The following is a 21,633-nucleotide window of genomic DNA, read 5'->3' on the forward strand; positions in this document are numbered from 1 at the left end:
TTGTTTCTGGTGTCCTTTGACAGCTCTTTGGTCTTCACCATAGTGGAGTTTGGAGTCAGACTGTTTGAGGGTGTGCACAGGTGTCTTTTTATACTGATAACAAGTTTAAACAGGTGCCATTACTACAGGTAATGAGTGGAGGAAAGAGGAGACTCTTAAAGAAGAAGTTACAGGTCTGTGAGAGCCAGAAATCTTGATTGTTTGTTTCTGACCAAATACTTATTTTCCACCATAATATGCAAAAAAAATGTTAAAAAAACAGACAATGTGATATTCTGGATTTTTTTTTCTCAGTTTGTCTCCCATAGTTGAGGTCTACCTATGATGTAAATTACAGACGCCTCTCATCTTTTTAAGTGGTGGAACTTGCACTATTGCTGACTGACTAAATACTTTTTTGCCCCACTGTATCATAAACTCACTTTGGGAGTTACTTGTTCTAGAGACCTGTTTATATATAATGTAGTAAAAGGACTGTTACATATGCAGACACTACTGCTGGTGGTTCTGGGGCATGAGGGACCTGAGAGGTTTAATTTCCCCCGAATGGACCTGACTTTCGATTTATGATTGATCCCGACATGCAATGCAGCATCATACAACCCTCCTAGCTGCTCCTGCAGTGACGGGGCAAAATCTTATGAGCGCTCTCTCTTTCCACCAACTCTGCACTTGGGAGTCAGAGCGGTTGTGAGAGATTGTGGAACCCTAAAGCCCAGAAGTTTGTGACTGACTTTGCTAGAAAGGCTGGCCATTTTCAAAGGACATTATGGGTTTTGTTACTAGGCTATAATTAGACAAATCCCCAGTCTGGGGCTGAAGACTGTTTTTATTACCCTAAATAAAAAGGATTTTTTCCCCCTCAGCAAGATCCACTTCTGGATTTAATGTTAGATTTAGTTCACAGGATCTCAAAAGCCCAAGTTCACTTTCATCAACTCAAATATCATATCTGCCAGAAAGCCCACAAATTAAAAGAAAAACAAAAAAAAAACCTTCCAAATCCAAATTGCCTTTCGTCTACAACTTTGAGAGCAATTTCATCTGATCACTATTGCCCTCAGAATAAAATCATGAAATATAAATGAGGCTTTACTGCCAAGCTAATTGTATCCAGGAGCCGATCTATTCATATTCCCTCTTTGCTCCAAGAAGGGATGCAGTCTGCATTGTGCTTTGGCAACATAGTGACGTGCTTAAATGTGAAAGCGCTTCAAACCTCCAAGGAAAAAATAAGCAATGTGTGCATGAGACTTGAGGAATCTCATTCACTTTACTGGTACTAGGAATTTCTTCAGTTTGTGTCTAAACTGCACGGAAGATAAAGCAAAAAAACAAACAAATGCTTAACGTGTTTATGAACCCTAACTTTGGTAAAATTTCTTACATGAACCTAATATAATAAACAATATTTAAACACAAAATACCCAATACTGCTATTTACTAATGTTTGGCTATATATCCTCCACGCTCCCCACTACATCTCAATTCTAAAATGTCAGACTTCACATATGGATTTTGTCCCCTCTAACCAGATGACTGTGTCTTGCATCAATACTTAATGTATCTTGGAATGAAACAAACAGGTTTTAAATTGATGTTGTTGTACCCATACCATGTCCTCTCACCTTTCTATAGGTCTGATGCATGTCATGCTCAATATATATGTAATCTAGTAAGATAAAGATATCGTTTTTCGGGATAGACCATGGAGATTGTGTTCTCAAACCTTCATGCTTCCATGTCAACTGTATAGTCTTACTGTGAGGTGACTTCTTCTAAAACTTACTCCAAGATATGTATATGCATACAGTTATGATATTTAATTCTATACCATGCTTAGAATTAAATAAAACCTTAATAACATCAGTTGTTGCGCTAGGCACTAAAAATGCTAAATATTGTGTATCTTGATTCCGGCTCACCTGTTTAATAACTGATGAAAAAGCCTGATGAAGCTGATGTTGTTTTGACATAATTTGTGGCACAAAACAACGGATTAAATAGAACCCATCGTCACAATTATGCATATTAAAGTAAAGGTATGGCCATAATCATGCTGTTGTATAGATTCAATAGATCCCTTCAGTGAAGAAATCTGCATCCTGGTTGTTGTTGTTTAATCAACATTTGGAGTTTGGGCGCAATAACCATAAGCTTTTGGTGCATAGGGGCAGGGCTGTGGGGGTAGGGTCTTCAGCTCCTGCCCTCTAGTATCTGTATCTTCCTCCTTCCTCATATTGAGGTTTTGTCGGTCTTCAGTAAAATTGCGCCGCTGCAGGCCCATGTGCAGATTGAGATCTCTGCTTTTATCTGAACTGAGAGATAAATCTGCGCATGTGCTGCCACCAGCGCCATTTTATTAAAGATCGCCTGATGATCAACCTACCGGCACTAACTTTAAAACAGAAAGACGGCCTGGACACCAGAGGCAGGCGGAGGGAAAGGAGCAGGACCCGAAGAACCTACCCACAGTCGTTCCCTTATTAATGAAAAGCTTATGTCACCCGCACTTCAAATGCTGATTTAACAACATCCAAAATGCAGATTCCTTCACTAATGTTAGCTATTGAATCTATGTAACAGTGCCATTATAGCCTTTACTTTACCGTGCATAATTATGGTGATCATTTTTTGTAAGGCTGGCATGGATAAAAGGAAACCCGGCCTTATGCTATCATCAAAGTTGCACCCTTTTATTTTCAATTATATCTGACACAGGATGTAGGCTGGGTAGTGAATAACATTTGCTTCTTTTTTCCTAAAACAGCACCACACTTGTCTACAGTTTATCTGTGGTACTGCAGGTCACACTTTAGTGGAACAGATCTGCAATACAGACACAACCCATGGACAAGTATTGTGGTGTTTCTGGGAACTTTTGAAAGAAACATATTTTGGTTTTAATTAAATTAGTGCTTATGTGAAGCAGATGATCCCTTTTGCACAGGTGTCTTATTAACCGTGGTCCGTTTTCAGTGTCCTCAGCTTAATATAGATACAAAGGTCATCGATATCTTGTGTCCTATGAACAGCAATCGACAGCGAGTTTGGAATCTGCTGTTTCATTTCTTCTTTGCAGGACGTCATTGAAAATGGTTTTTAATTTCTTCCTATTTTGTTTATACACACTTCTGCCCAAAGTGTGCTCCTATCATTGATCTAAACCGCACCATTAAAATGAAATGCTGGTAGTCACTGTTATCGATCCAACAGCATTACAGAAGACCACTTTCTGTTTCCAGCTGCATTAGAATTGATATATGATCATTCCACACACTTTGGTTTTGTCTGGAGATATTTATGCTGATTAAGTATAAAGCATGTGGTAGTAACTGAAAAATACGCCACACCAGTCACGGCTAGGAGTTTCTTGCAATATGTACGCAACAGACAAACATTCCTCCACATGTCTGTTGCATGTCCTGTTACAGTGGCACGTAAAAGTTTAGTGACCCCTGGCCAAAATTACTGTTATTGTGAACAGTTAAGCAAGTTGAAGATGAAATGATCTCTAAAAGGCCTGAAGTTAAAGATGACACATTTCCTTTGTATTTTAGGCAAAAAATATACACTGCTCAAAAAAATAAAGGGAACACTAAAATCCCACATCCTAGATATCACTGAATGAAATATTTCAGTTGCAAATCATTATTCATTACACAGTGGAATGTGTTGAGAACAATAAAACATAAAAATGATCAATGTAAATCAAAATGAATATTCCATGGAGATCTGGATTTGGAATGATCCTCAAAATCAAAGTGGAAAATCGAATTATAGGCTGGTCCAACTTCAGTGGAATTGCTTCAAGGCAAGGAAATGATGTTCAGTTGTGTCTGTAATGCCTCCATTTGCTTGTATGACCTCCCTACAATGCCTGGGCATGCTCCTGATGAGGCGGCGGATGGTCTCCTGAGGGATCTCCTCCCAGACCTGGACTAAAGCATCCGCCAATTCCTGGACAGTCTGTGGTGGAACGTGACGGTGGTGGAACGTGACGTTGGTGGATGGTGCGAGACATGATGTCCCAGATGTGTTCATTCGGATTCAGGTCTGGGAAACGGGCGGGCCAGTCCATAGCTTCAATGCCTTCATCTTGCAGGAACTGCTGACACACTCCAGCCACATTAGGTCTGGCATTGTCCTGCGTTAGGAGGAATACAGGGCAAACTGCACCAGCATATGGTCTCACAAGGGGTCTGAGGATCTCATCTCTGTACCTAATGGCAGGCAGGCTACCTCTGGTGAGCACATGGAGGGCTGTGCGGCCCTCCAAAGAGATGCCACCCCACACCATTACTGACCCACTGCCAAACCGGTCATGCTGAAGGATGTTGCAGGCAGCAGATCGCTCTCCACGGCATCTCCAGACTCTTTCACGTCTGTTACATGTGCTCAGTGTGAACCTGCTTCCATCTGTGAAGAGCACAGGGCGCCAGTGGCGAATTTGCCAATCCGGGTGTTGTGTGGCAAATGCCAAGCATCCTGCACAGCATCCTGTTTGTTTCTACCCATTTGTGCAGACACATGCACTTTTGTGACCTGCTGGAGGTCATTTTGCTGGGCTCTGGCAGTGCTCCTCCTGTTCCTCCTTGCACAAAGGCTGAGGTAGCGGTCCTGCTGCTGAGTTGTTGCCCTCCTACGGCCCCCTCCACATCTCCTGGTGTACTGGCCTGTCTCCTGGTAGCACCTCCAGCCTCTAGACACTACGCTGACAGACAAAGCAAACCTTCTTGCCACAGCTCGCAATGATGTGCCATCCTGAATGAGCTGTACTACCTGAGCCACTGGTGTGGGTTGTAGAGTCCGTCTCATGCTACCATGAGTGTGAAATCACAACCAACAGTCAAACCAACAGTCAAAAGTCACCAAACATCAGCCAGAAATCGTTGGTACGAAGATGTGGTCTGTGGTCCCCACCTGCAGAACCACTCCTTTTATTGAGTGTCTTGAGAATTGCCAATAATTTCCATCTGTTGTCTATTCCATTTGCACAACAACATGTGAAATTGATTGTCAAACAGTGTTGCTTCCTAAGTGGACAGTTTGATTTCACAGAAGTTTGATTTACTTGGAGTTATATTCTGTTGTTTAAGTGTTCCCTTTATTTTTTTTGAGCATTGTATACACACAGTGGGGGAAATAAGTATTTTATCCCTTGCTGATTTTATAAGTTTGCCCACTGACAAAGACATGAACAGTCTATAATTTTAAGGGTAGGTTAATTTTAACATTGAGGGAGAGCATATCAAAAATAAAATCCAGAAAATCACATTGTATAAATTATATACATTTACATTTTGCAGTGAGAAATAAGTATTTGATTCCTCTGGCAAACACGACTTAATACTTGGTTGCAAAACCCTTGTTGGCAAGCGCAGCAGTCAAGACATTTTTTTTTTGTAGCTGATGATGTTTGCGCACACGTCAGGAGGAATCTTTGCAAATCATCTCTAAATCATTCAGGAATCAAATGCTTATTTTCCCCAGTGTATATATTATACATATATTCATATTTTAAAATTTACAAAAAAGGAAATTAGGCCTTACAAGTAGGCACGAGTGGGCCCGTGGATGTTTGGGTTTGGTTGAGCTGTAGTCCATAGTTTGATTCAGTTACTAGTCACACTTCACCCAGGCGTTTTTAACTAAAAGAGCCACCTTGTGCTAATGCTGCATTCTGTCAAGGTGGCTCTTTTAGTTCGGGTCCCTGCCAACGCTGAACTATTCGTTTTAGAATTTTGCCTTTCCTACCTGTAGTTTGTCAGGGGGACAAGTCTCTCCCCCCTGACACAAATCAAGCCATCACTCGGGGCCTTTGTGTGCCGGGCGCTGCCTCCACTTCCCTCGTTAACGTACCCGGCGCCTGCGCTGTAAGTTCCCATCATGTGATGGGAGTCGAAGGGCAGCGCAAACTGCGCATGCCCGGAAAAAAAAAAAACTTACAGCGCAGGCGTCGGGGACGTTAGTGAAGGAAGTGGAGGCGGCCCCCGGCGCACGGAGGCCCTAAGTGTTGGCAGGGAGGCGTTTTTGTGTCAGAGAGGAAAAGGCATGCCCCCCTGACAAAATACAGGTAGGAAAGGCAAATTCTAAAAACGAATAGTTCAGCGTTGGCAGGGACCCCAACCAAAAGAGCCACCTTGACAGAATGCAGCATTAGTGCTGCACAAGTGGCTCTTTTAGTTAAAAACGCCTTGGGGTGGTCACAGGTTCCCTTTAAACTGACATAGAATAAAAAAAAAAATCTTGAACCAGGAGACAGAGGTCCAAGTGGAGGTGGACATGGCAGTGTAGATGGAAGAAGTGGTATCCAACACTGTGTTTTTTGTTTTAACTTGGGGAGGCCCCAAAACATTAGGAATGGCAAATAGAATGATCAAAACTGTGGTGGAGTACAACAGTGGCTGTGTGCAGCTGGTTTTCTTCTCTAGTCAGCCAAAGTCCTGTGGGATATAAGAGAAACTCCGGCACACTATAAGTCCAAAAGGAATTTTTATTGATCAAAATGGAATTTCCAAAAACAAAAAGAGATCGTTCTGTATATTTTGATGGGACATATATAATTTTTCAACGTTTCGGCTAAAGAGCCTTTCTCAAGAGATGTCCGTTTGCTGGTATGCAGAACTAGGCAGGGAAATTCACTTATCCAGGTGTCACCGACGAGAAACGCATCTAATACAGATGGCCGGGGAACTGTGACCGCTTGTGTGAGAGGCATGAATGACATTCCTTTTGGACTTATAGTGTGCCGGAGTTTCTCTTATATTTGATTGTCTTTTTCTCCTGAGCACCTCCTATTAGTGAGCACCTTCCTCATCGTGATAAAGTCCTGTGGGAGTCATGCCTGGTTCACTTTAATGAATGTGAGCTTGCCCACGTTTGCAATGTACAGACAAATACTCCGGTCTGTGATCTCCGCTGTGCTAAACACACAATCTGACAGTACACTTTCCGTAGGCCAGCACCTCCAAGGCGTACAGGGCAAGCTCAGGCCATGTGTCCAATTTGGGAGACCCAAAAGTTAAATGAGGCAAACCCATCACTCAGTACGTGGGGATGTGTGGACGCATACTCTTCCACCACGTTGTTGAACTTGAAACACTACCTCCTGCTAAATCGGACCATATCAGATGGTGGTGCCGGCTGTTGTTGCGTGTCTAGGAAGTTTTTCCACATATTGACCATGCTAACCCTCCCTTCTGAGGTGGTGGTGCTGGTGCCCCAGCCCTGTTGGAGACTTCCTCCTCCTCCTCTGCCTTGTTCTTCGATTGAGCCCATGCTGACAGGTAGGGACGCCATCAGTAGTAAGTTTACCAGTGGGCGCTTGTATTCCCACATTTTCCGATCCTGCTCCAGTGACGGAAGTAAGGATGGTGTGTTGTCCTTGTAGATTACTTGTAGGCTTCCACCCAGTAATCAGCATTACTAACAATCTGGGCAACTCGGCGGTCTTTGTGCAGGCGTAGCAGCATGCATTGGCTCACGTGTGCTAGGCTGCCCAGAGGCAACGATGAGCTGTCCTCGGTGGGAGTAGTATCGTCTGTGTCCTCTGTATTCCTCCTCACCATTCTCCAGTGATGCCTGTGAGCTGCTGTGAGTACTACCATGCTGTTAATAGTTTCGCTTCATCCTCCAAAACTGTCACCGGGTTGGACAGCCGTGTACTTTCCCGTTGGGGTCCTGACCGTTGTTGGTACAGGACCCCAATGTCCAAGCCATGTGTGGGTGACTGGCCTGATAACGGGGTGAATGGTACCAGTTCCTCCTCCTGTGCCTGCCACCACCTTATCCATCATCGCCTGAAGCATTTTTTCAAGCAGGCATAGAAGTAGGATAGTACGCTGATGACCGCATCATCAGCGCTGCCCATGTTGGTGCAGTATTCGAAGCAGCACAATATAGCCCACTCGTTGATGAACTGGCATTCCTTAGAGCAACTCACCCGTGCTACTGCTGAAACGTCATCATTGCCTGCTGCTCCCACAGGTTTTTGCGTATGTAACGTGGAGTTCCACCTTGCAGGTACGTTGCATATGAGGCGGTGAGCGTGAAGGCAGAAATGTCACTGCAGCACAGACAGGTCGAGCTGCAGCAGAGTGAGAACGCCAAAAGTGCTCACAGACAGCCCTCACTTTCAGCAGCAGCCCTGACATATCTGTCTAATTTTTAAGGAAGCTCTGCACCACCAATTTAGCACATGGACCAGGCAAGCGATATGTGAAACCAGCAAAGGCCCAGAAATTTCGCCCGTTATCATACACCACGGGACTTGAGGTTTAGTGGCACCAATCATTCATTGGTCTGTTTTTTGATCCCCATCCACAGCTCATGCGCGGAGTGGTATTTTTATTTTTTTCCCCAAAACAGATGAGTTTCAGATTTCAGAACAGCCTGCTGTCTTTTCTCCCTGGCTGTGCTGACGTTGGTGGTGCAGGTGTTACGCTGACTGGATGGAGAGGCGGTGGAGGAAGCAGAGTTGGAGGAGGAGGCAACATGGACAGAGAAGCAATCCTCGGTGGTGGTAGGACATACACCAGAATACCTTCCGCCTCAGGCCTAGCTGTCATACATTTACCCAGTGGGCAATTAGGGAGATGCAACGTTACTGGCCGTGCTTTCTGATCCACGTATCGGTGGTTATGTGGACCTTGCCACTGATGCAGTTGTGCACAGAGGTATTTTCCATCTTTCTCCAGTGTTTGGGGGATGGACAGCTGAACACTTTTATGGGACGATGTGGAGATGCTCCGTGACACTGCTGGTGATGGTGGTGCTGTCACATCCTTTCTTTGCTGTGACCCAGGTGGCCCTGTTGATTGGAAGTGGGTGGGCGGGTCGAAACCGCAGCAGGAGAGGGAGCAGGAGAAGTCTTGGATCTTTTCTGGTATTTCAGGTGTGTACTCCACTACTCCTCGTGGTGTGATTAAGATGCCTTGTCATGCTGGTGGTGCTTAGGTTCAGAACATTTATGCTTCGCTTCAGACTGACTGTACAGCGTGCAAACCACTCTTCTCTTCGCACATTGCCCCTGCGCAATGTAGCTCCTTTTAGTTGGCTTTAGTGTTCTCAGTTCGTCGGCTCAGTGGGCAGTAGCAGCCAAAGTACTGGCTAGGGGCCCGCCACTGTGCTCTTCCACCCTGCTCCTTCTTTTGCTGTATAACTGGGGCAGTATGACCTCTTTCTCTTCCACCGAACTGAGCACGTCATATGGGCTTTATGACCTCCTCATTCCCCGCATCATCTTCCACCCACTTCCGCCCCTGCTGTCTTTGCCAGTCTGCACACTGCGGAAAGATACAGCAGTTGGCACCTGTGTTTCATCTTCGGCGGCGTCATCACAGATGTGCTGTGGTTGTCTGCTGATCCATATATTTATCCTCAAACAGAAAACTGGTTGGGCATCAGTGCACTCAATCTCGTCCACTTCTTGGGCAGGGTTAAGTAGATGGCCCATGGAACCACAGTCAGCAGAGTCATAAAAAATCAGAAGTGACTGCTGCATGACTTGGGGCTCAGACTGCTTGGCTGATTTGCAAGGAGGTGAGGTGCAAGACAGATGTCCTTAGACCTCAGGTGGCAGAACTGGAGGCACTCTTCAGCAATCCAATCTAAAACCGTATCAACTGTTGTGGCCTCACCATACGTTCAGTGGTACTCGGGCCCACAAAACTACGCCGATCGTCCTTGTGCCTTCGTTCACCCAAAGAAGGTGTTTAATTTGGGTGCCAGCAGGCACAGAACGCCCATGTCTTCTCCCTGCAGCAGCTACACCACCACCAGCAGCACCATGTCCCCTATTTGATGCTCTTTTCATTTTTTGCACCCCAAAAAAGGGTACAGTGTAGAGAAGTGCCCCGCAGAGTAATACACTGTTGGGGGCACTCTGCACCAGGTTAAGAATAGAATGGTGGCACAACTCATGATCCAGTTTTCATACAGGTTGGGTCACATGGTGCACCAGCCAGACACAGCATGCCAATACTTGGCATGGCTGTGATGGTTCTGAAAGTACCCACAGTCGTAAAGCAAGTTGGTTGGCTGCGCTGCAGCATTTCAGTTAGCTTTATTCGGCATCCAAACCCGAACAGTGCAATGGGCTTCTGCGTGAAGTCTGTGTTTAGAGTTTAGCACTGGACACTGGGTGTCTGCTAGGAACCCCGAATTTTACAGTTCGCATTCGCTCATCTCTGCTTACAAACTGTTTACCATTGAGTTTGTAAGGCTACGTTCACATTGGCGTTCCGCCAATGTGCGTCGCTGTTGCGCCGGCGACGCAGCGGCGACGCGCCCCTATGTTTAACATAGGGGACGCGTGCGTCGTTTTGGTGGCGTTTTTCGCCACGTGCGTCGTTTGCGACGCTAGCGTCGGACGCAAGAAAACGCTACATGTAGCATTTTTTGTGCGTCCGATTTTTGTCGGAAAACGACGCACGCGTCGCAAAACGCGCGCGTTTTAGCGTGCGTCGCGCGTTGCGTCGCCGACGCACGGCGGCGCAACGCTAATGTGAACGTAATGTAAGCAGTGTTTTGTTAACCAGGTTCACTGGAGCACGCAGTTACCTCCTAATCCTATCCAGCTTTAGGACTCTTGTCTGTCTCCTGGGCAACAAACTTTAAGCAAAAGAAAAGTGTTAATATCTGAAGAATGGCAAAAAAAATTTATTTTTAGTTGCAAAAAATGCAATAAAAAGAAAATATCGCTGTGGAACTGCTTTTTTAACATATTATTCCTTATTTTCTCATTTGTCTGTACATTTATTTTCTTTGGTAAAATGAATAGTGTTCTCCTACTAAACAAAAGCCCTCATATTCTGTCGAGAGAAAAGTATAAAGGTCTCTTGGAAGAAAGTCAAAAGCTTTAAAATGGAAAATCGCCGTTAATGTAGAGGTTTTTTTATTTAGAAAATGCACATAAAATTGATGTCTATTCTAGATACTGCTACTACAGTATACAGCAGCTATATTGCGAGTGACAAAATTGCATCCAAATTGTTTCAGCCTTACTACAGATTCGCTTGGAACTTTGGTGTTAACAAGTTGTTGAAGATGACGAGTAGTATCTATCAGACCGGAAACAAATTCCAGAACAGTGTTATGGGGGTTGCGATATTTCACTGCTCCTGAAATAGGAGCATATGGTTTGTCTGATACTGATACTGCGCCCAGCACAAGTGGCATTAGAGTCACTCTGCACAACACATTCTTGTGGGCTAAATCCAGAACCACACCTGCCTCTTTGCAGCTTGCAGCTATGCCTGCCAGCCATATGGACCTATGTCAGAAGAGTATAGAAACCTTGTTTCACGCCGATTTTTAGTGAGGGAAATTTTAGTAGTGTTATTTCACGTGGCTAGTTAAAAGGGTTGTCTCAAGTTTAGAAGTTATCCTCTATACATGTGATGGGGAATAACTTCTCAAACGCTGGGCCTTCTAACAATCCCGAGAACCAGGGCTCTGAAGAGCTGCATGTGAATGGGACAGTGGTAGATTATGTCCACGGCTGCTCCATTCATTCTTAATGGGCTCGCCAGAGAAAGCCGAGCGCAATGTATGGCTGGTCTTTGACACTCCCATAATGAATGAAATGAACGCAGGTATGCATGATCACCCACTGCTGGCCCTGGTTCACTAGACTGGGGTCCCAGCGACCGCTAAATTATCCTCTATCCAAACTGCTAAACTTGAGAATCCCCTTTTAACTGTTAATGCTCTATATAAAACAAACAGATTTTGTGTTTTTTGTATGCTATTTTATCCGTTAAAAAAAGACTGTTATACGTGTGACATGGATCATAAATAGTAACAATGATCATGTCTATCATGGATCCTGAACAAATACGGCAACTGGCATATACGAGGGAGGGATGATTTGTATTGAATTTCAGCACTTTTTTTTTAAAATTGTATTTATTCCTCTTTTGTTTAAGGAGTGGGAGGAGACCAAAGAGGGTTTCATGGAAAAGAGAGCGTGGAGTCACGACACGGTCGTGTCCGGACTGGAGAGGGGACTCGATTCCAAACGGTTAACTTGGCCCAGCCCGTGCGGTTTAGTAGTAAGTTTGTGTTCCTGTGTTTCATTCATTTAATTGCCTTTTGATATGATGGCACTCCGTTTTCATCTTGTATCCAGGAAGTAGAATTATGACACATGCAAACGTTATAGATAAAAATGGCTATAGTGTATAATCCCCAAAAATACAGAATTATTTAATTATATTGACCTTTTGTTAAAAAGAATCTGTCAGCAGGATTTCACCACGCAAATATTTACATGTGCATGTAGCTCTTTCAAAGCCAAGTCCAGCAATACCATTACATGGCCAGTCCATTCCTTCGTTGCTAAGAAATCGTTATTTTAATTGATGTGTAAATGAGTCTGTAGACCTGAAGCCTCTGTCACTCCAGCTCTATTCCTTGCTCATCGCTCCCCATCCTGCTTGACGGACAGCCTCTGATGTGTGACTACAGGCATAGGAATCATCTGTCAAGAGGAGGATGTGGTGCTAGATTAGGAATAGAGCTGGAGTGACAGAGGCTTTGGATATATAGCCTCATTTGCATATCGGTGATCACTTCCCTCCGTCTAATATTTCTTTATGTTTTACCGTAGCCACTTGGACATAATTCAGAAGCTTGTTAACACAAGCTTGAGCAACATGACTGCACTTATAATCCTGCACAGAAAATGTAATTAAAAAAATCACCAGTTTGTAGAAAACATCTATCGGTGATTGGCTATTTGTTAAAAAAAAATGTTGGTTACATTCCCATTAATAAATAGCACAAACTAGGAATGCATATTAAGATAGATGAAAAAAAATACTTTAATGAAGCCCGTAGGATAAACCTTTAGTAGATTTACACTTCTTCAGATCATCATTTCTGTCAAATAAAGAAAAGTTAATATGTTAAATCTATAAATGTGTGTATCCCGTCCTCCTTTTAGGTTTCCTAGGGAAATGCCCGTCAGGGTGGCATCACTACGATGGCACAGCAAGCTGCTATAAGGTGTATTCCTCCGGTGAGAACTACTGGGATGCTGTTCAGACCTGTCAGAAGGTGAATGGCTCTCTAGCTACATTTACCACAGACTCTGAACTAAAGTTTATTTTGGCTCAAGAATGGGAAATGGAAGAAAGGCCATATTTAAGGAAAGACCAGAGAAGGTGAGGTATATGATTTATATGCTTATGGAATACTCTGAGTAGTCTGGCAATTATGTTATGTGAATTTTTTCCTATCGCCACGACAGCACCCCTACGAGAGAGGGGATCCGCCCACCTTCCGGACAGGAACCTACAGAATTTAAAGGGGCGGTCCCCCTCACCACTCCAGTTTGGGTTCCTGTCCGGACGGCGGGAGCCTGCAGCAGCAGTCTTACCCGGGCCTCCATGCCTCCGCGCGGTGTCTGTTAGGAACGGCGGAATCGGGGGCTCGGAAGCAGCGTCGGGGGTGTCCTGCGTGCAGACCCCCCCTCGTCTGGCCGTGAGGAGCGCGTCCCAGGAGTCGGGCAGTGCCGTTCTGGTCCGCGGTGAAGCGCGGTGTGCAGCGTCCACACCGGCGCTGGTGAACCCGGAAGTAGTTGATACGCTTCCGGGGTAAGCCGGGGGAGGAGCGCTGCAGCGCTGTAAAAGAGCGACGCTGATGGTAGGAGGCGCGCAACCATGTCCTCAGTAGGGGACGCCGAGCACCCTCATGGAGAGGGAACGGAACAGCGCAGTAAGAATGGTAGTCGCTCAGGGAGAAGCAGCAGCAGCGTGGTACGGGGGCAGCAGCGTGCAAGCGCCTCAGCGTCACATTTGGATCCTACTCCTCCAGAACCGGTATTCACAGGATCAGCCTTATAGTGAGTGTTAAATCAGACACCTGGTGCTGATATGGTCTGTTATTTGTGCTTTGTTTTAGGGGAAAAAGACCACTAAATCTAAGCACAAGCAATGTGCTCTATGCATGACTCCAATGCCTGACAGTTACACCAAAAGGCTGTGTCAGGCTTGCATATCTCAGACCTTAGAAGAGGAAGCTCCCCTTCGGTCATCAGACCTTAGAGCGGTCATCAGGGAGGAAATAAGCTATTCCCTTAGAGGCAGCCGCCAGGAAAGGTCGGGCAGGGACATATCGCCAGGATCTAGTCTGTCCCTGCAAGAAGGGGAATGTTCCAGATCTTCATCCCCATCCTCCTCAGATGAAGAGGGAAGGCCTTGCTTCTCAGTGGACAACATGGACATGTTAGTTAAAGGAGTCCGAGCTACCATGGGTGTTGCAGAGCGCAAAGAACCAAGGTCCGCACAGGACATAATGTTTGCGGGCTTGTGCCAGAGGAGTCGTAAGGCTTTTCCGGTGGTGGATACGGTCAAGACTCTTGTAAAGATAAGCAAGACAAAGGTTTCCTTCCGTCATCAGCCAAAAGAAGGTATCCCTTTGATGACAATGAGCTGGCGGAGTGGATGAAAGTCCCGAAAGTGGATGCAGCGGTGGCGTCAACATCTAAAGCCGGTACTTTGCCACTGGAGGACGTGGGCCTTTTGAAAGACCCGTCAGATAGGAAGGCGGACATGTTTTTGAGAAAAACATGGGAGTCAACTGCCGGGACGTTCAATCCTGCTATCTCTAGCACATGTGATAACACGACCAGGCAACATAATAAATCCTGGGGGGGTAGATGCACTAAATAGTGCAAAGTAACCCCCCACCAAGCAAAAGAACCAACTCCATACAACTATATGAAAAAGGAGTATACAAGGAGCATAGAGGTAATCAAAAAATAACAATACTTTATTAAGTTACATATAAAAATATAACATACCAATAATATGCAAGTAACGTAAACAATACCGTACTCAAGGATAGTTAAAAACAATACATAAGTGGGCAACCCCCGGTGTGCACCATCTCTAGAGCCAATGTACAAGCAAACGGTTACAGTGTGCCACTATAGGTGCATATATCTGTAACTACACCAATACTTTTAACCATGCCCAGTGGCGTGAGAGAAAGATGTAACGTTGCTACACTTACCGATGCAGGGCTCCAAGAGGGGGCACACCGGGCGGGATCCACCTATGCGACCCCCGACGCGCGTTTCGCCCAAAGACAAGAAGGCTTTATCAAGGGGAGATAACGCCGGAAGAGTTTTGGCAACTTTAAATAGAGCCGGCCCACCACCATGTAACACGTCACGTGCTGAATCCCAGCCAGTGACCACGGCATGTTCGGCGCATGCGCCCGTCCACCACCGAGCGCCGCGTCACAGTAGGCGTCAAGCAGCGCTAGTGCGCCTGGGAGAAATACACCCATAGCGCACGCGCGGTGCAACAAAGACGCCGCTGCGACGGGGAGCAAGGGAGAGCGGACCGCGCATGCGCACTGCCGTGGTGATCCGGCTACGGAGTCAAGGGCCTCCCACTGTCTGACACCGCCAGAAAATACCAAAGCTAAGGAGGGGGAAATGACAAGAATGTCAATCCAACCTCACAAAGCAAAATACCAGACATAAATACAGCATAAAAACGGCAAAAGACAGTAATTTAATTGACACAATAGTACAATTAAGCAGATTATGCCGTAATGAATGAGAGCCGATGGTCGGTATATGTTGAAGCTTTAAGGCGGTGGCATCCACAGAATGTTTTATGAAGGAGGTCCGTGACAGTCAAGAAGTATACAAAAGGTGCCCATAACTCGGTCCTTAGATGGAATATAACTAAAAAACACATACAAAGAATAATAATTAGTGAAATATGAGAAATATACTTAAAAAACATTGGTCAGTTCTGATGACCGAACCGGCCCTGGCCCAAGTTTTAGATGACTTCCCACAGATGACTGCCAAAAGATCCCCCAACTTGAGTAATTTGCTTGTTCGCAGTCATTATGTCCCTCGTATTGTTAATCCTTTTAGCTCTAGGGGCCCGGTGCTCGGCTCCTTTAAATGTGGCCATTGTTTAGCATGTGATAATATCGTGCGGGCCACTACCTTTAAATCTTCCGATGGAAGAAAAGAATTTTCAATCAGGCAGCACATCACGTGTAGCACCTCAAACGTCGTGTATTATGCTACGTGTGGGTGCTCTCTGATCTATATTGGATTGACATCGAGGGAGTTGCGGGTACGTGTCCGAGAACACGTTAGGGACATACGTGCAGCTAGTACTCTTGATTCTGCCTCTGACCTGAAGACTATCCCTCGTCATTTTAAACAATTTCACAATTGTGATGCGGGGACTCTTCAGGTCAGAGGTATCGAGAGTATCCACCTCGGTACAAGAGGCGGTAACTATAAAAAGATCCTTGCCCAACATGAAGCGGGCTGGATAGTTCGTGTTGACACCATGGTCCCCAAGGGACTAAATGAGTCCCTGAGTTTCTCCTCTTTTCTCTAAACTATTATAGGTTTCTCATAAATATTCTTATTTAGCGCTTTGGTTACCACCTGACCCAATTTATTACTGAACGTTCCCTCTTCTTTTTCAATTCTGGGTTTATGTCTCCTGCTTTGGTTTACTCTTTGTCCCCCCAGTGTTTATATCTCCCCCTAGAGTGGGTCCCCATTTTTGGGATTCCCCCTTCCCGTCATGGTTTTAATATATATTTTTTTATTTTTAATTTCACTAATTATTATTCTTTGTATGTGTTTTTTAGTTATATTCCATCTAAGGACCGAGTTATGGGCACCTTTTGTATACTTCTTGACTGTCACGGACCTCCTTCATAAAACATTCTGTGGATGCCACCGCCTTAAAGCTTCAACATATACCGACCATCGGCTCTCATTCATTACGGCATAATCTGCTTAATTGTACTATTGTGTCAATTAAATTACTGTCTTTTGCCGTTTTTATGCTGTATTTATGTCTGGTATTTTGCTTTGTGAGGTTGGATTGACATTCTTGTCATTTCCCCCTCCTTAGCTTTGGTATTTTCTGGCGGTGTCAGACAGTGGGAGGCCCTTGACTCCGTAGCCGGATCACCGCGGCAGTGCGCATGCGCGGTCCGCTCTCCCTTGCTCCCCGTCGCAGCGGCGTCTTTGTTGCACCGCGCGTGCGCTATGGGTGTATTTCTCCCAGGCGCACTAGCGCTGCTTGACGCCTACTGTGACGCGGCGCTCGGTGGTGGACGGGCGCATGCGCCGAACATGCCGTGGTCACTGGCTGGGATGCAGCACGTGACCTGTTACATGGTGGTGGGCCGGCTCTATTTAAAGTTGCCAAAACTCTTCCGGCGTTATCTCCCCTTGATAAAGCCTTCTTGTCTTTGGGCGAAACGCGCGTCGGGGGTCGCATAGGTGGATCCCGCCCGGTGTGCCCCCTCTTGGAGCCCTGCATCGGTAAGTGTAGCAACGTTACATCTTTCTCTCACGCCACTGGGCATGGTTAAAAGTATTGGTGTAGTTACAGATATATGCACCTATAGTGGCACACTGTAACCGTTTGCTTGTACATTGGCTCTAGAGATGGTGCACACCGGGGGTTGCCCACTTATGTATTGTTTTTAACTATCCTTGAGTACGGTATTGTTTACGTTACTTGCATATTATTGGTATGTTATATTTTTATATGTAACTTAATAAAGTATTGTTATTTTTTGATTACCTCTATGCTCCTTGTATACTCCTTTTTCATATCTCTAGCACATGTACAGCTAGATCCATCATGGTGTGGATATCCCAACTAGAAGAACAGCTGAAGTCCAAGGTGCCCAGAGACAAGATGCTGAATTCCCTTTCGCAAATACGTGAAGGGGTGGCGTATTTAGCGGACGCATCAGTGGATTCATTAAAATTGGCGGCAAGATCAGCAGGTCTCTCAAATGCTGCTCGCCGTGCCTTATGGCTTAAGACCTGGAAAGGGGATGCCCAGGCGAAAGCTAAACTGTGTACAATACCGTGTAGGGGTGAGTACCTGTTTGGCCCGGTGTTGGATGATATCCTAGCTAAGGCTGAGGATAGGAAGAAAGGTTTTCCTAAAGCTTTCAATCCTACCTTTAGGAATACCTTCAGGAGACGCTTCCAATACCGAAGACCTTACCACAACCGAGACTGGGAACCATCATACCCAAAAAAGAAAGGTTCGGACTTTAACGCTTCGTCATCTTCCTCAAGAAGAAGAAGAAACTATCGTTAATAGAGATCTTCCAGTAGAGGGCAGGTTAAAATACTTCCATGCTCAATGGGCCAAAATAACTTCGAGCAATTGGGTTCTAGGTATAATCAATTCAGGGTTAAAATTAGAGTTCCGGGAAAGACCTTCTGAATTTTATATCTTAACTGCCCCTGATTCCTTAGACCAACAAAAGGCCCTTGAAAAAGAGGTCCAAATGCTAAGACGAAAGAAAGTCATAGTGGAGGTTCCAAAACATCAACAGGGGAAAGGGTTCTATTCCCCTTTATTTTTAATCTCCAAGCCAGATGGATCCTTTAGAACCATCATAAACTTACGGAGATTAAACAAACATCTAGAGTATCATGCCTTCAAGATGGAATCTATTAAAACGGCAACTAATCTTCTCTTTCCCAGATGTTATATGACAGTCCTGGATTTAAAAGATGCGTATTACCATCTGCCCATTCACCAGGATCATCAACAATTCCTCAGAATGGCGGTGCGCTTAAACGACCAGGTCAGACACTTTCAGTTTGCTGCAATGCCCTTTGGTCTATCTATGGCACCGAGGGTGTTTACTAAAGTCATGGCAGAAGTAATGGCCTATGTCAGAGAACAGGATACGTTAATTATACCCTACTTGGATGACTTCCTGGTAGTGGGAAATTCTTTTTGCCAGTGTAGTACTCGCCTAAATCATGTAATATCTTCCTTACAGGACTTGGGTTGGATAGTCAATATGGAAAAGTCAAGACTCGAACCATCAACGACTCAGACTTTCCTAGGTATTCTGCTGGATTCGGAAGTGCAACAGTGTTTCCTTCCGGAAGAGAAAAAGCAGAGGATTGTGCACAAAGTCAGTACGGTAACAAAGAAGCCAGATCTGACTTTAAGAGACGCTATGTCCCTTCTGGGATCCCTAACGTCCTGCATACCAGCCGTCCAGTGGGCTCAATTCCACACTCGAGTGTTGCAGGCCCAAGTCTTGGATACAGAAAGGAGTCTTCAAGGGCAATTAGGTGGAAGACTCATGCTGTCCACCGCCACTCTACACAGTGTGAGATGGTGGTTGAACAGAAGACATTTAAGAAAAGGAGTACGCTGGAGTATAGTACCAGACAACACGGTCACAACCGATGCCAGTCCTATAGGTTGGGGAGCTCACATAGGAGATGTCTGGACTCAAGGGCAATGGTCTCTCTTAGAGGCTCAAGAGTCCTCAAACTGGAAGGAGCTCACGGCAGTAAAGAAAGCCTTACTCAGGGTGCTTCCATCTCTGCAGGATTCACATGTAAGAATCCAGACAGACAACACAACAGTAGTGGCGTATCTCAATCATCAAGGGGGTACAAGGTCAAGATCCCTAATGAACACCGCCACAGACATACTAGAAATAGCCGAAGCCCACTTTCGCTCTCTATCAGCTGTGCACATTCGGGGAGAGCTCAACACAGAGGCAGATTACCTCAGCCGTCATTCTCTACGTCAGGGAGAATGGGTTCTAGATCGACGGGTGTTCAGACAAATAGTGGACCTGTGGGGATTGCCAGTAATCGATCTATTCGCAACGAGAGAGAACAGGCAGACCAGGAAGTTCGCTTCTCTTCGGGTGGCGGACAAGCCCTGTATAATAGACTCCCTTCAAATACACTGGAATTTTCCTCTAGCTTACGCGTTCCCTCCAATGTGTCTGATCCCGTTAGTCCTCAGGAAGATCAGGGAGGACAGGGCGAGAGTGATCCTGATTGCCCCCTTTTGGCCCAGGAGGGCATGGTTCTCGTTACTCAGGGCAATGTCTGTGTCCGACCCCTGGGTACTGCCGACCAGCCCGGAGCTTCTTTCTCAGGGTCCATTCAGTTACCCCAATGTGGAATCCCTGCATCTGACGGCGTGGAATTTGAGAGGGAGTTATTGAGGAGAAGAGGGTTTTCAGAGGCTCTCATATCTACCCTTTTAAATAGTCGGAAAGAAGTCACCACTAAAATCTATGCTAAAACTTGGGAAAAGTTCCTTGCCTTCTACCAAAATCCCTTTTCTGGCAAGGTTCCAATTCCGGCTATTCTGGAGTTTTTACAGAAAGGCCGAGAATTGGGCTTGGCGGTAAATACCCTTAGAGTCCAAGTATCAGCTTTGGGAGCGTTATATAACAGTGATGTGGCGGGAAATACATGGGTTTCCCGATTTATCAGGGCCACTGAACGTAGTAAACCAGTGTATATTCCTTGATTTCCACCATGGGATCTAAATTTGGTTTTAGACGCCTTAACAGAAGCCCCCTTTGAGCCAATAGATTCTGTCTCCATTAAAAATTTAACTTTAAAAACAGCCTTCCTAGTAGCCCTGACCTCTGCTAGGAGAGTGAGTGACTTACAAGCTTTGTCGATAGACCCTCCTTATTTAATGGTCTTTCAGGACAGGGTAGTGTTAAAACCTGATCCAGCATACCTACCAAAAGTAGCTTCCAAATTTCATAGAAGTCAGGAAATAATTTTACCATCTTTCTGTGACAATCCGAATTCAGCTGACGAGCAGAAATATCACATGTTAGATGTCAGAAGAACTCTATTAGAGTACCTACATAGAACAGAACCATGGAGGCAGAGTAGGGCTCTGTTTGTTTCCTTTCAATATCCAAGGAAAGGGGCGAGTGTAACTAAAGCGTCTATCGCCAGATGGATAAGAGATGCCATATATCTTGCTTATACTGCTGAAGGCCAGACACCACCAGATGGCATCAGGGCCCACTCCACTCGAGCCATGGCCTCATCCTGGGCGGAAAGAGCGGACGTCTCCATAGACGTAATATGTAAGGCGGCAACGTGGTCATCTCCTTCCAACTTTTATAGACATTATCGTCTTGACTTATCTTCAGAGGCCAATTTAGTTTTTGGCCGTACAGTACTTAGTGCTGTAGTCCCTCCCAGGTGATTGATCTTTGAAAATCTCTCGTAGGGGTGCTGTCGTGGCGATAGGAAAACCGGTTTTTACGTACCGGTAATAGGATTTTACGGAGCCACGACAGCACCCGCACATTCCCCCCCGTAGTTATTCACTGGTTTCTGCACCCTTTGGGGAAAGTGTGCTTGTTAAAAAAATCACTCTTTAGTAGGTGATGGTATTTAGTAATGTTTAAGTATATATGTTTATGTACTAACTCAATGGCGGTGTCCCTTATACTCTGAAACACAAACTGGAGTGGTGAGGGGGACCGCCCCTTTAAATTCTGTAGGTTCCTGTCCGGAAGGTGGGCGGATCCCCTCTCTCGTAGGGGTGCTGTCGTGGCTCCGTAAAATCCTATTACCGGTACGTAAAAACCGTTTTTTCCAATGGTTTTTAGGCTGTAAAGATACCTCAAATCCCTGCATGAATTTGCCATTTCATGGCAAGGGCTTGGTACATAGTTTGATAAAACCGCAACCCCAATTGGTATCACTGCAACCTTAACACTAGATGACGTGTGTGTGTGTATATCTATATATCTATCGCTAGTTGGGACTTCCGGCCGCTGTCCCCGAATCCCATAAGGCAC

At 45.4% G+C, this 21,633-nt stretch overlaps 1 protein-coding gene across 2 annotated transcripts in view; it reads left to right on the top strand.

Annotated features, from left to right (window-relative positions):
* Positions 1–21,633, top strand: part of LOC138669972 (splicing factor ESS-2 homolog) — an 89,079-nt gene that overhangs the window by 38,603 nt on the left and 28,843 nt on the right. For both annotated transcript variants that reach the window (XM_069756904.1, XM_069756895.1), the window contains 2 exons: positions 11,931–12,056; positions 12,950–13,169. In XM_069756904.1, the coding sequence (XP_069613005.1) occupies positions 11,931–12,056; positions 12,950–13,169 (346 nt within the window). The remainder of the gene's footprint in view (positions 1–11,930; positions 12,057–12,949; positions 13,170–21,633) is intronic.

Source organism: Ranitomeya imitator, chromosome 1, assembly GCF_032444005.1.
Source record: "Ranitomeya imitator isolate aRanImi1 chromosome 1, aRanImi1.pri, whole genome shotgun sequence".
NCBI lineage: Eukaryota > Metazoa > Chordata > Amphibia > Anura > Dendrobatidae > Ranitomeya > Ranitomeya imitator.